Genomic DNA, 15,127 nt, shown 5'->3' with positions numbered 1-15,127 from the left:
ACCGCAAACCAGATCGGAATTGAGTGGGTCGCCCCGCACCACCAACCCCGCCCTTCCTTTTCCGGGCTTAAAACCTCCACCCGTTTTGACGCGACAACAAACACAAATCGCCTACATCCACCACTAGTACTCGTACACGCACGCGCCGCGCCTCTCTGCCCCGCCCGCCCGCACGCCTCGATCCCATCGAACGAACGCGTAGCGCGCGCGCACCGCCCCCTCCCCCCTCCGCCAATCCGCCGCCGCCATGGACTCCGCCCCGGGGATGAGGGACTCGGCGCTGGACCTGCTGGCGGCACTGCTGACCGGCCGGGCCCCGGCGGCCGCCCAGGACGACGGGGGCCAGAACCGCCGCCTGCTCGCGCTGCTCGCCACCTCCCTCGCCGTGCTCGTCGGCTGCGGCGTCGCGCTCCTCTTCCGCCGCTCCTCCTCCTCCGCCGCGCCGCTCGCCCGGCAGGCCGCCGCGGCCAAGCCCCTCGCCGCCAAGAAGGACCAGGAGCCCGACCCCGACGACGGCCGCCAGCGGGTCGCCCTCTTCTTCGGCACCCAGACCGGCACCGCCGAGGGCTTCGCCAAGGTACGCTCGCTCGTCCCTCTCAGCACTGATGCCTCCTCCCCCCTCCCGTGCAACAATCTGACCTCCCTGCTCTGCTATGCTAGGCGCTCGCGGAGGAGGCCAAGGCCAGGTACGACAAGGCCGTCTTCAAGGTGCTCGATCTGGTACGATCTCTTATCTTAACCTCGCCCCCGACGCTGCTTCTTCTTAAAGCCCCTCCCCTCCTCCCCTCCTCTCATAGTACGTTTGATTTGTTGGGATTCAGGATGATTACGCCGCCGAGGACGACGAGTACGAGGAGAAGCTCAAGAAGGAGAACGTCGCCTTCTTCTTCCTCGCAACGTAAGGATCACCGGTTTCCATCTGCAACTCTTACTGACTTCGTTACAGCACTAGTGGATTTGCTTGCTTAATAAATTACTCTACACGTGTTAAGCAAGGAAGTAATGAATATTTGTTTGCTCCAGACAATTGCTAATCAAACCAGCACTTGCTAAAGCTGAGGGCAACCCCCTTTTTTTTGTCTAATCTAAAAAGCAAAATTGCTGATGGGCGTCCTTGTCGCTGTTGTAGGTACGGGGATGGTGAGCCAACCGACAATGCGGCCAGATTCTACAAATGGTTCTCTGAGGTCCGTTTGATTACACGTACTTTCTGGTGGTGCAGCTCCGAATGTGCATTTTCTCACGGTTGGTATTGATGGCTGCTTTGTTTGGTCCGACTACAGGGGAACGAGAGGGGTGAGTGGTTGAGCAACCTCAAGTTCGGGGTGTTTGCTCTTGGGAATAGGCAGTACGAGCATTTCAACAAGGTCTGCCCCCTTGCCCTCTATTGATCTGAGGCATACATGCACTCTTACATGTAAACTTACTCTGTGCTTTTGCTTTCAAATGTTTCCAAACTGAAGGTCGGAAAGGAGGTTGATCAGCTCCTCGCTGAACAAGGTAAACAAAAAACAGAATGAATGACCAATTCAATTTATCGTAGCTCAGTTCACCTACATTTCAATATTATGACACAGTGCTCTTTTGAGAAATTATATAACTAGATAGGCCTGTAATTGTTTTGCCATGTATGATTAGTTTTGAGTTAGATGTTGTGAATCATCTGCAACATGACTCCATCATTACACGTTTTTTCCTAGTTTTGTTGTCGCCTTTGTCATCTGCTAGTGGTTAACTTCTGTCCATGATGTTTCTCCAGGTGGAAAGCGCATAGTTCCTGTTGGCCTTGGAGATGACGATCAATGCATTGAGGATGACTTCAACGCCTGGTATGTACGGCAACGAGCTTAACCTCGATCTGAACTTTCCAAATCAGGACAGTTGGTAGCCTTTCATTTTATCGGCTTGTGCATGGTGGTCCTGTTTCTGCACATACCTTGATCTCAACTTTAGACCTTGAGAGTCTTACAAATCGGAAGCTAATGGTTTGTTGCTTGGACTACAGGAAGGAACTGCTGTGGCCAGAATTGGACAAACTGCTCCGCGTTGAAGATAATTCTTCAGCAGCACAATCTCCTTACACGGCCGCTATTCCACAATATAGAATTGTGCTTACCAAACCAGAGGATGCCACACATATCAACAAGTCTTTCAGTCTTAGCAATGGTCATGTTGTCTATGACAGTCAACATCCTTGCAGGTATGCCCTTCTTGCTTTTATGTGACTAGACCCATTTTTTTAATTATTATGAGTGAACTCTGACCACACTTCTTTTCCAGGGCAAATGTGGCTGTGCGACGGGAGCTTCACGCACCAGCTTCCGACCGGTCCTGCATTCATTTGGAGTTTGATATTGCAGGAACTAGCCTCACGTAAGCATATTGAAGGATCTAGCTCTGTCAGTTTTTGAGAATAGGAGGTGATAACCAGTTTATGTGATTGGTCTTTAGACAGCTGATTATTCCTAATTTTCATTCCAGATATGAGACTGGAGATCATGTTGGTGTGTACGCAGAAAATTCAATTGAGACTGTAGAGGAGGCAGAAAAGCTATTAGATTATTCACCAGATACTTATTTCTCAATTTATGCTGACCAAGAGGATGGCACTCCACTTTTTGGGGGCTCTTTGCCACCTCCTTTCCCATCTCCCTGTACTGTGAGGGTTGCACTTGCCAGATATGCCGATCTGTTGAATTCACCTAAAAAGGTGAATATTTTGTTTCTGCGTATTTGTTCTCTCGCTGCATCATATGTTTGTATTCATAAATATTTTCTGATGGGTTGCTGCAGAGTGTTTTACTTGCTTTGGCTGCTCATGCATCTGACCCCAAAGAGGCCGAGCGGCTCAGACATCTAGCATCTCCTGCTGGAAAGGTTGGTTTATAATCTAGGATAAATTCATACTCTCCAATAATGCTGTCATCTTTCTCACATGAATTTCATTGGTCAGAAGGAGTATTCTCAGTGGATAATCGCTAGTCAAAGAAGTCTCTTGGAAGTTATTTCGGAGTTCCCATCGGCAAAGCCTCCGCTTGGTGTCTTCTTTGCAGCTATTGCTCCTCGCCTTCAGCCGAGATACTACTCAATATCTTCCTCACCAAGGTATCTTGTCTTTGAAATAGTTCCCTATGTTACATAAACAAATTGATTAGTCAGTCAAGTTTCATGATATCGTATCGTTGCAGAATGGCACCTACAAGAATTCATGTAACATGTTCACTAGTTCATGGGCAAACCCCAACTGGAAGGATCCATAAAGGAGTTTGTTCTACTTGGATGAAGGTATACTCCTGTCTCTTCATGGTCACAGGGCAGAACTTTGTTCCTATAATATAGTTACAAGCATGGAAACTTTTTGACCTTTGGCATGATAATTGAATTTGTCCCCTATTGCTCACTTTGATGTTTGGACTCAACCCCCATTTGCTGAATCTATCCTGAACATGTCGAGGCAACTTCCATTATTTTTCCCTTGAGAACTCCTTAAATCACACATATTTCCCCAGGTTTAATGATGTTTGACTGAAATTTCTAGTTCAGTCTGCTGGCCTTGCTTTGTATGTTTATAGGTCAACGTAATCATCTGCTATTAATCATTCTCACATTTTCATCGTGAGCTTCCCCTCTGTGGCCATGTAAATTAATTAAATGGATGATACCATGTAGCTCATTTCGATCAATGACACAACCTTGCACTACTGCCTTCGAATTAGAATCACATTGTAGGTCTTTTACTCAACAGTATGATACGAGTTCTCACTACATATTTTTGTATCTCTGGTCTTATATAGGTGGTCACGCAAACATTTGTACTTTGAGATGTGTGTGCAGTCATTTTAAAATCATAATGATTCGTATGTTCTATGTAGCCAAGTATTTTTTTAAATCATTTGAAATATCTGCCAGTGACCATCTTGCGTCTAGTAAACGTTTGTCTTATGATCCTACGTGGCTACACGCAGAATTCAACTCCCTCGGAAGAGAGCCAAGAATGTAGCTGGGCTCCAATTTTTGTGAGGCAGTCAAACTTCAAATTGCCTGCTGATCCCACAGTGCCTATTATAATGGTAGGCCCTGGGACTGGCCTTGCACCTTTCAGGGGTTTCTTACAGGTTTGTTTTGTCTTCCCCTTTTGGTTTCTCTTGCATTGTGCTTCAAGCTTTGTCACTCTTTAGTATGTTAACATTCATATCGAATCCATCTGGCATTGACAGGAAAGATTAGCTTTAAAAGAGTCTGGGGTAGAACTGGGCTGTGCCATCCTCTTCTTCGGGTGCAGAAACCGCCAGATGGTAATGACCCCTGCTATTTAGCTTCATCTACTGTTATTGTAAGGAACTGTCATGATTTGTGAACCCCGCCAGCATGCAGGTCATCCATAGTAAATATGGCATGGCAGATTCTTACATATATCTGCCCAAATATTATTCTATGCCTCTTAGCTCCTTGGCGCCTGTCAGGAAACTTTTCTGCATTTGTGTTTTATACATCTAGTAAAGGATCTCATGGGCTGATTAAAAACACTATCTAACTTGTTTGGAAATTGCCTGACCAAAATTTCTTTTCTACAGGACTTCATATACGAGGATGAGCTGAACAATTTTGCCGAATCCGGAGCCCTGTCTGAGTTGGTTGTTGCCTTTTCTCGTGAGGGTCCTACAAAAGAGTACGTCCAACACAAAATGGCAGAGAAGGTAACCTGTTTATACATGTCCTGTCGTTGATTAGGTACAAATAATCCTTTGTTTTCCTTGCTTGACCATGCACGTGTAAACAATCTTCGCAGGCTGCAGAGCTGTGGAGCATTGTTTCCCAGGGCGGCTATGTGTATGTCTGCGGTGACGCCAAGGGCATGGCAAGAGACGTGCACCGCGCTCTGCACACCATAGTTCAGGAACAGGTGACGCAACACACATCCATTTCGGTCTGAGGGAGTTCCTGTTGGTTCCCTGAACTGACGGGTCGTTTGCTTTTCATTGCAGGGCTCTCTGGACAGCTCCAAGACGGAGAGCTACGTGAAAAACCTTCAGACGGAAGGGAGATACCTGAGAGACGTCTGGTAACAATTGCAGAAACGGAAGAATGATTCATTCAACACCACTTAGGAAATCTAGCGAAATGATGGACCGAACATGAGAAATGCGGCTCCGATTTCGAATATGATTGGCGCCGGTTTTTCAGGTCTGTATGGAGCATATATATAGTAGCTATAGTAGTGGGATTTTTTGTTGTTGTATAGGAAACTCCAGCTAGGTACTGCTGTAGTATTATTTGTGGAACGGAGGATGACGATTCATCGATTGTTTGTGATGTCTGGAATTGAAGCTAAATAAAGGTGCCCATTCGCATGCCAGCTAATTTAACCAGTTATTGTTCAACAGCTGTACCTGTGCGCATACGTGCCCCCCTTGTTATAAATGAGGAAAATGGACTAGAGTTGGCAAAAAGAGTGTTGAATTTTAGCAGCCATCCAAACGAAAACAATTCTGCCTAAACCAAAATTCTAGTAGGGTCCACTTTGGACACAAGGCAAACATACCAGACAAGATCACCTACGCTGCTGTATGTCATCTTCCCTGCACAAGCCAAATTTGCATAGTTTCGCGAAAACATACATGGTGTGGATTCGTACGAAGATGGTTTTTTAGGGGTCCTACACATGTTTTTTCTGAGAAACAGGAGTACCCGATCTTAGTGAAGGCCAACTTGGGCCGCCGCCCTCTAGACCACCAGCCCAGAAGCCTTAGTAATTGGCCCATATAAGCAGTGAAATTGGCTGAAATCTTTGTTCTGGCTGCCACTCCGCAGCCCATCAGCCCAGATGATTTTCTTAATGATAATCCCTTAGTAATTGGCCCGTATAAGCAGTGAAATAGGCTCAAATCTTGCTCTGGCAGGCACCCCCCGTCCCAGACCAGCCCCTCAACATTTTGGCCGAGCTCCGCCACTGGACCCACACTTGCACGCCTTGATTACCTCAAAAAAAAAAACTTGCACGCCTTGATTTGCCATTTTAACATTATGGGTGCGATGTTGGAATTTTAAATTGTGGAAGCCAGTACTCACTTGATCTTTCCATCCTCCATGCTAGAGGAACCGTGGGCCGATCCGCGACAGGGAGATAGCACCTTGAACTGCAGGAATTAATTAATGTGTCGTGTTTCTCTTCACGATCGATTTCAATATTTAGGAAGCTCATACCGAAAATGCAGCGTATATTTAAAGTCAGTAATTCCAAAAAAATAATTAGTTTTTATGTTCTCTCTTTTTTGTGTGGAAGAGTTCATATGCTTTGGGTGAACAGTAAGGCAGAAAAAAAGGTAAAGAAAAATCAACTAAATCTAGAAAATGTAACCAACAAACAAATTCTTGTCTTCCAACTCCAGGCTATTTTTCGTGAAGGAATAATATGTGCGGTGATCTGGGAAAATAAGGGTCCTTCAAAAGCCTTTTAGAGCAACCTTCTCTTGCTTCACCACACACGTCTTTTCATCACGAAATAAATACTTATAATTAGAGCAGATGAATAAACGTGTACATTGTAAAAATAAATTGAGAATTTTAACCTTTGTTACTATTCATTTAGATTTATAGTTCATGGAGGGGCATATGAGCTCGAGCTCGAGCTCGAACTTGAATTTCCGAAAAAAGGAATACATCCAAAGATATATACCCGTCACATTTGCGTCTATCGCTACTCGTTTTGCTAACATCAACTTAGTTAGCTTCTCCATTAATTGGCATATTAGCGGGTATATGCATGAACGCCAAACTTAGGCGAGCGATGGATTCGATCCATAGGTAAGATAATGAACTTTCTCATGCGTATAAGAAGCCGCTAAAGAGAAATCCAACGGAAGGCGCCATGCATGCTCATCGATCAGAGCCACGCATGCATCTTTGGCCGAGCCCTGGATTCACAGATGTTGTCAAGGAAACAAACTAATTAGGCCAAAAGTTCTACTCAAGAAACAGACTTTTCGTCAGGAGGAAGTTAAGGGAGAGTTCCCACCCCAATTACTCTACTCTTTAGTCAAGTGAAGGGCACCACAATACTGTCACCACACTAAAATGCATTTTTTTTCTTTCAAGAAACCACCACTCCCTCTGTACCAAAATATAAGACATTTTTGCAGTTAACGTCTTATACTTTGGTACCGAGGTAGTACTATATGAGAAGTCGCTATAGCAGTAGCGAAGAAGTAAAGAGCGATCAAACAAAAAGGCGCTAGCCATGCACACCAAGCGCTCACAACGTCTCAAGGGAACTACAATGGAGCAGACTACCGGCCATTAGTTAGTTTGGGTGACGTGGCTGCCAACAATACAATGTGACGGGCTCGGCCATTAGTTAGTTTGAGGAGGCAGTCGGCCCAGGGGCCGCCGACGAACTGACGGGGCCGACGGAGCCCCGTCAGGAGCAATGAATGTCCTAATTAAGTTGGAACTGCCGAGGGGCGGGGAACCCTCAGACAGTTCGTGATCTTGTGAGTCTTGTTCAGACTCACTCCCCTAGCATTGTTTTTCTTTGTGAAACTCAACAGTCCAAGAATAAAATGAGTAGGTATCGTGCTCGCTTAGGTTTAAAGGGTTTTGATGCTTCTGATAGTGTTGGTCTTGCTTTGTATTGGCATGAGGCGTTGTGTGTGGATGTAAAAACAATAAATGAAAGATATATCGATGCGTATGTGACGAGTGTGGTGGGCGAGCCGCCCTGGAGGCTTACTTGCGTCTACGGCGAGCCCCGTATGGAGGACCGACATCGCATGTGGTCCATCCTCCGTGATTTGCACCGACAAGCCAACATGCCATGGGCAGTGGTTGGCGATTTCAAAGAGGCCATGTGGGGCTTCGAACACTTTTCTGCTACACCAAGATCGGCAGGTCAGATGATCGACTTCCGTGATGTGCTTGAAGTATGTGGCTTGGGTGATCTTGGTTTTGCAGGGCTCCCGTATACATATGATAACCGGCAAGGTGGGCGGGCAAATGTCAAGGTACGCCTAGACCGGGCCGTGGCAAATAACTCCTGGAGGGATCTGTTTACACATGCAAAGGTGGAGCACTTGGTGGCTCCTAGTTCAGATCATCTACCTATCCTGCTCCGCTGTTCTAGGGAGGAGCCGAGGCAGGAGCATGGAAGGAGGTGCCACCAGTATGAGGTTATGTGGGAGAGGGATCCCACGCTACCGGAGGTAATTATGAACACTTGGACCGAATTGGGTTCGATGCTTAACCTTGGTGAAATTGCTTCTAGGTTGGGAAACTTGATGAAGAAGTTGCATGATTGGAGTAGGAAAAAGTTTGGTAATGTCATCAAGGAAATTAACAAGTCTCGCTCTCGCCTAGAGGAGCTTATGTCTATGAATGCAGATAGGAAGGAGATTAGAGAGGCAACGGACAAAATGAATGAACTCTTGTATCGTGAGGAGATGTTGTGGATGCAAAGATCACGGGTTGCATGGCTGAAGGAAGGCGACAGGAACACACAGTTCTTCCATAGGAAAGCTGTTTGGCGCGCCCGAAAAAATCGCATTAAATCATTAATGGATGCTGCAGGTGTCATTCACAGGGATCATGAGGCTATGGCGGCTATGGTTACTTCATATTTTGCGGATCTCTTTTCAGCTGATAACTCATTATGTGCGGACCCTGTGATTGATCTCATTAATACTCGTGTTACTGACCACATGAATGATGCTCTCTGCGTAGATTTATTGGACAAGGAAATTGCGGACGCCTTGTTCCAGATTGGACCCTTGAAGGCTCCGGGACCAGGCGGGTTTCCCACTCGTTTCTTCCAGAGGAACTGGGCTGTGATGCGGGACCAAGTTATCGCAGGAGTTAAAGAGTTTCTCCGGACGGGACTAATGCCGAAAGGGGTGAATGACACTGCCATAGTTATCATCCCCAAGGTTGATAACCCGGAGAAACTGACAGAGTTTCGGCCTATCAGTCTATGCAATGTGATTTATAAGGTGGTCTCAAAATGTCTGGTAAATCGCTTGCGCCCTATCCTTGATGATATCATCTCCCCCGAACAGAGTGCATTTGTTTCTGGCCGGATGATCACAGATAATGCGTTAATTGCGTTTGAATGCATTCACTATATTCAGCAAGAGAAGGATCCTGATAAGAGCTTCTGTGCTTATAAGCTGGATTTGTCTAAAGCTTATGATAGGGTCGATTGGATCTTCTTGGAGCGAATGATGCAAAAGATGGGTTTTGCTCGTCGGTGGGTGAACTGGATTATGGCATGCGTCACCTCGGTGAGATACACAGTTAAATTTAATGGAACCCTCTTGGATTCGTTCGCACCGTCGCGCGGGCTACGGCAAGGTGATCCCCTCTCCCCGTTTCTGTTCCTGCTTGTGGCTGATGGTCTCTCCACTTTTTTGAAGGATGGAGAGCGCAAAGGTGATTATACTCCGTTAAAAATCTACCGCAGAGCTCCGGGTGTTTCTCATTTATTGTTTGCAGACGACACTTTGCTTTTCTTCAAGGCTAAAGAGGAGCAAGCTAGGAAAGTACAAGAGGTGCTAAATACGTATGAAAAAGCTACAGGTCAGTGCATCAACCCAGCCAAGTGTAGTGCTCTGTTTGGAAATTCATGTGCCATTGAGGACCAAGAGAAGGTGCGTGATGTCCTACACATTGAAACGATAACTTTTGAGGAAAAGTACCTGGGGTTACCTACACCGGAAGGACGTATGTCTAAGGGAAAATTTCAGAATCTACAGTCTCGTCTGCTGAAGAGGATCATTGCTTGGGGCGACACCCTCTCACTTGCAGGGAAAGAAATAATGATAAAAGCCATTGCGCAAGCTATCCCCACATATATCATGGGAGTTTTCAAATTACCTATGTCTGTCTGTGATGACCTGAACAAAATGGTGAGGAACTTTTGGTGGGGCTCCGCTGAAGGCAAGAGGAAAACTCATTGGTTGGCATGGCCAAAAATCTTAGCTCATAAAATGAAGGGCGGCCTGGGCTTCAGAGACTTCCGTGTTTCTAACCAGGCTCTCCTTGCTCGCCAGGCGTGGCGGCTGCTTATCAAGCCTAACAGTTTATGTGCGCATGTGCTGAAAGCTAGGTACTACCCAGATGGACGCCTAGAGGACACAATCTTCTCCGGAAATGCTTCTCCTACGTGGCAGGCCATACAATATGGACTAGAGCTTCTAAAGAAGGGCATTGTGTGGCGGGTAGGGGATGGCCAGAACATCCGCATATGGCAGGATCGGTGGGTCCCCCGGGAGCCATCGCGCCAGCCTGTCTCCTAGCAGGGCACATGTCGGCTACGGCGGGTGGCCGAGCTCCTTGGCCTGGACGGGACTTGGCACATGGACCTACTCCGACGCTACTTCCTTCCGGCAGATGTCGACGCGATCTCCAGCATCCGCATTTCATCTCGTGTCACCGACGACATCATCGCATGGGCTCCGGAGAAGAATGGTATCTTCACTGTTCAATCCGCCCATCGCTTTGCCATGGACGAGCGCGAGCGTCCATCGGCCACAGCCATGAGCAGGGCACCGGATGGTCGTTGCGCCATCTGGAAGATCATATGGGGGTGCCCTGCTCCCCCGAAGGTACGCGTGTTTGCATGGAGGATTGTTACAAACTCACTTGCTACCTGGGCAAACAAATTCTCTTGGCACCTTGAGATTACTGATATTTGTCCCTTTTGTGGTGTGGAACGAGAGGACGGGTTCCATGCGTTCTGCAGGTGTTCACTAGCTAAGGAACTATGGCATGCTATGGCCTTGGACTGGCCTATACCGGGTGTCGACGACATCCATAATGTTGGGTCGGAATGGTTCTTCACACTTCTGGAGCCACTGGATGAGGCGACACGGATGATTGTGCTCATGATCATGTGGAGAATTTGGCATGTGCGGAATGAGATTATGCATGAGAAGAAGCCACCACCCACAGAAGCTTCTCGCCGATTCCTTCATGGATACATCAATTCACTCTTGTGCGTGCAGCAACACCCAAGTGGAGATGTGGTCAAGGGAAAGATGATACTCAATGCACCACCGGTACTCACTAGAGAGCCGGCTCCTCCCAAGGACGAGCGAGGATGGGTTGCCCCAGAGCTAGGAAATACTAAACTTAATACAGATGGTAGCTTCATACCGGCGACAAGATTGGCTCCTTCGGGATTCCGAAGGCAAGATCATTTTCAGTGCTTGTAGAGAAATTCATGCATGCGATAATGCGCTCACGGCAGAGCTAGCGGCGTGTCGGGAGGGCCCGGAACTAGCTCTTTTCCGTACGGACACGCCCATTAAAGTCGAGCTTGATTGTGCGGAAGCGGTGACAATGATCACAGCTCGTGAGCAGGACCGGTCGGCTCATCGCACCGTCATTGAGGAAATCAGGAGACTGGCGATGATGAAGGGGAGGGAGGTCTCTTTTAGTCTTTGTTGGCAAAACAAAGTTAGTCATGAGCTTGCCAAGTATGGTAGGAGCACCCCTCGCACCGCTGTTTGGTTGCATTCGGGGTTAGACTTTATTGTAAACTTGGCTCTGGCTGAAAAGCCTCCGTGAGTAATGAAAATCCTCTTTTCACCCAAAAAAAAAGAAGCATAAGCCTCGGCACGGATGGCGGCATCAGCCATGATGTGACCAGCACGCGGTGTGGAGATGGCCCTCCGGCGGAGGGCGCTCCCCGAGCCTCCGCAGCAGCGATTTCCGACATGAGGCTGACTCCCTACGGCGCGATGGAGAAGGTCGTCGGCCGCTGGCGCGGTCCCTTGCCCAGGCGAGGCAACCCACGAAGCGCAAGGCGTTTTGTAAGGCACGGCCTGGTTCGTCGCAGCAGCGATGGCCTCTGTACGTGACCAAGTTGATTGATTCGTATCAGCCAACAGATAAGATAACGATGGAACCTTATCTCTTTGTTTTTTTATTATCATTTAATCATTAGATTCTACTAGTTACCAGACATGCTTTTGGTCAACATTGTCTGCAGATTAAGTTCGACGATGTAGTCCTCAGCGACGGCAGGACCCAAGGCACCTTCGGCACTGACCAAAGTCTGGAAGAGGCACACCGAGCATCCTCGACGATGACGACGGTGGATAATGCAGCCAGGCTGCCAGGCTCGCGTACTCGCGGACCGGCACTCCGAGACGCAGGGCGATGGTGGCAGTGCACCTCCGACGCGCAGCTTAGTGTGACCTCGTACTCCGATGAGGAGATGCCTCGCACATGCCGCGAGTGGTGGCTCGGTGTCGTAATCGCGCAGGCATAGGACTAGCCGGTGGCGCCTTCAGTGCACGCGGCGTGACACCCAACCGCTGATTATATGCAGCCGAGCGAGGTCGCTAGAAATGCGGCGCAGCGGCTTAAAAAGCACGGTGTCGAGGGCTCGAGGCTGGAGGTCCACAGAGTCGCTAGCACAACCTAACCGTACGCGCAGCAATGTGGCTTGAACAGCACGGTGGTAGGCGATGGCGGATATGCCGGCCGAGCAGGACGAGGAGCGTTGGAATATCTGCTCAGTTGGCTTCCAAAGGGCTCTAAGAGCATCTCCAGCCCTTCGGCTCCCAAGGGCGCTAAAAAGGGCGGTCTCAGGGCGAACCGGCGCTAGTTCGGCCCCTGGGGCGACCTAACTCCCAGTCACGCCCCCAGGCGCCGCCCCCAGGACGTGAAAAATTCGATCTTGGTCGTTCTCGCTCACAAAAGGCGTCACAAGTCGGGCGATCGCAAGCCACAGTTTGGCGTACAAAAAAATAAAGCGGCAGGAGTTCGCGTGCGCATCACTCGGCGGGCTCTGCCCCAGGCGTCGGCGGAGTTGGCGTGCGCGGGCTTGGCGGTGTCGGAGCAGCCTCTGCGCTGGGCGGCGTCGGCGCGGCTTCGGTGGTGCTGGGTGTTGTGGAGGCGTCGTCACGCGGGCTTGGCGTCGGCGTCGGCGTGTGCATCGGCGTCGGCGGCCTTGTCGAGGGAAGCTGGTTCAGGATGAGGCCATGCTCCGCCAAGTACCACGCCTTGACTGCCTCGTCGGTGCTCTGGAGCATGTCCGCCCTGCCCAGCAGGAAAGCCAGGTTGGTGTTTCTCTTCTTCGCGGCGACGTTCGTCCGGAACAGGTCGAGCTTGACGGCGCTGCTCGACATCAACGCCGACCACCGCACCTCGGTCTTCTCTTCACGAAGGACGGCCCGGGCATGCGCGTCGGCGAGGCAGTGCTTGATGGACTCCTGCACTCGAGTGGTGGCCGCGTCGGCGTATTTCCCCTTCTTGGTAACTTTGTTGCCGTCCGGCCGCCCTTCCGATGCGCCGGGAGTCGGCGCGCCCGGCTTGTAGGTCTCCTTGGCCTTGTCGAGGGTGCGCCGGACTTCCGCCCACTTCTCGCACTTGTCAATGCGTTTGTAGACATGGAGGTACTTGAATTCGGCATCGCTGTTGCTCTGCCGGTACAGGGTGAACATGCCCAGAAACTGTGTGGAGGGACAAACAGTTGGCGCGCGTACACGGCGAAGAGAGGCGTGAGTCCGGTGTGGCATACCTGATCCTCGACGCTGGCGCCGCTCTCCGGGCAAGCCGCGACCTCCTCGACGACCCCATGCCATTTGTTGCACGCCCCCTGGATACGCCCCCAATGGTTCGCCATCGCCTTGGAGCCGCGCTGCATGTAGACGCCTTTGAAGTAGGGGTCGACGAGTTTGCGCTCGTCGAACTCGGCCTTGATGCGGTCCCAGTACGTGTCGACGCTCTGGTTCGTGCCGGTCGTCGGGTCGAGGCAGACGACTTTCCATGCTTCGGCGAGACATTCCTCCTCCTTGGACGCCCACTTGATGCGCGGCTCGCCTGTCCTGGCCGCCCGCTTCTTCTTGTGCCCCTTCGCCGTCTTAGGCGTCGGCTCCTCCTCCTCGTTGTCGTCCTCCTCCTCCTGCTCCTCCTGCTAGTCCTCGCCGTAGACGTAGCCGAGCTCGCCGTCCATGCCGCCGCTGAGATCCACCACCTCGTCCTGGGTGACGAACCCGGGAGATGCGGCGGCCGCGGCCGAACCTGTCGCGATGATGTCGTCCATGTCGGCCTTGGTCTCGTCGGTGTCGCCTAGGTGTGAGAAGGGCAGCGGGCCACGACGTAGAGGGAGCGTCGGGGAGGAAGCGTAGGCGGGCGGCGAGTAGTTGTATGGAGGGTACTGCACGCCGGCGAAGGCGGGTGAGGGCGTGCGCTGGACCGGGTATCCATGGGGGAAGGTGACGTTTGGGTTGAACCCACCGTGCGCGTCACCGTCGGCGTAGCCCGGCGAGGGCGATGCCCATGGTTGCGGAGAGCCGACGCCTTGCTGACCCCAGGGCGCGTACTGGGCGTGGCTTCTGGGTGGATTCATCATCCCCACGCGAGCCGCCTCGGCCTCGATTTGGTCCGCCGAGGCAGCCGCAGCCGCGCGCGCCGCGTTGTCGCGGGCCTTCTTGGCGATGGCCCTGTTCCGCCGGTCGGCGGTGACAGCCTCCCGCCGCTGAACTTCCACCCTCCACTCGGCGTTTGACATGCCCGGTGGCTTGGTCGGCGGCGCCCTTGGCTTCCTCCGCTTCGGCTGGGCGACGGAGGCGGTCGCGGTTGCCGCCGCACGGGGGGCGACGTACTTCTTCGGTGGCATGGCGGCCGGCTGGGAGGCGACCGGGAGGGAGATTGGCAGGAGGAAGGAAGAGTATGGGAGGGAAGTGGGAAAAAGAGGGAAAAAACGGCAGGAAGAGGCGCCCGCCTCGTCGACAGGGCGGACCCACGCGCCCTTTTCGCTTGTGCCGGCGCCCCAGGCGCCCCCAGGAAGCCGGGTTCGGCCTGGGTCCGCCGGCATCAGTTTCGCCCCGAGCCGGCGAAAAACGGGCTTCTGGGGACGCGACTGGGCCGTTTTTTCGACGTCGGCGCGGCAAAATTGCCTAGGAAAGACCTGTTGGGGGCGCGGCTGGAGATGCTCTAAAGGCCAAAGCTTATGTGGGCTTTGCCCATCCACTCCAGCCATTCCTGAAATCCCAAACAGGCTTAGGCCCAAAGCACGTTCTGGATTGAAAATAAAGAAAACAAAAACCAAGCGAAGTGGGCTGTGTACCACTCGTGTGGGGTCGTAGATTCAACCCAGTACCATTTTTTTGGTTTTCTTTTCTGT

The 15,127-nt window shown here is 50.8% G+C and overlaps 1 protein-coding gene and 1 pseudogene across 1 annotated transcript; one reads left to right on the top strand and one right to left on the bottom strand.

Moving 5' to 3' along the window:
- Positions 1-86: 86 nt before the first annotated feature.
- Positions 87-5,361, top strand: LOC125510410 (NADPH--cytochrome P450 reductase 3-like). Its single transcript, XM_048675579.2, has 18 exons — positions 87-577; positions 661-720; positions 822-898; positions 1,130-1,187; positions 1,284-1,367; positions 1,464-1,500; positions 1,760-1,829; positions 2,006-2,200; positions 2,281-2,373; positions 2,482-2,710; positions 2,794-2,877; positions 2,954-3,105; positions 3,189-3,285; positions 3,966-4,115; positions 4,218-4,295; positions 4,575-4,697; positions 4,790-4,903; positions 4,986-5,361. The coding sequence occupies exons 1-18, from the start codon at positions 248-250 to the stop codon at positions 5,064-5,066; spliced, it is 2,112 nt and encodes a 703-aa protein (XP_048531536.1). The 5' UTR covers positions 87-247; the 3' UTR covers positions 5,067-5,361.
- A 7,412-nt stretch (positions 5,362-12,773) lies between these two features.
- Positions 12,774-14,620, bottom strand: LOC147972689 (uncharacterized; annotated as a pseudogene).
- Between the last annotated feature and the right edge of the window lie 507 nt (positions 14,621-15,127).

This window comes from Triticum urartu, chromosome 5A, assembly GCF_056163025.1.
Source record: "Triticum urartu cultivar PI428250 chromosome 5A, HENAU_Tu73, whole genome shotgun sequence".
Classification (NCBI taxonomy): Eukaryota; Viridiplantae; Streptophyta; class Magnoliopsida; order Poales; family Poaceae; genus Triticum; species Triticum urartu.
This window is presented reverse-complemented; position numbering and strand designations above follow the sequence as displayed.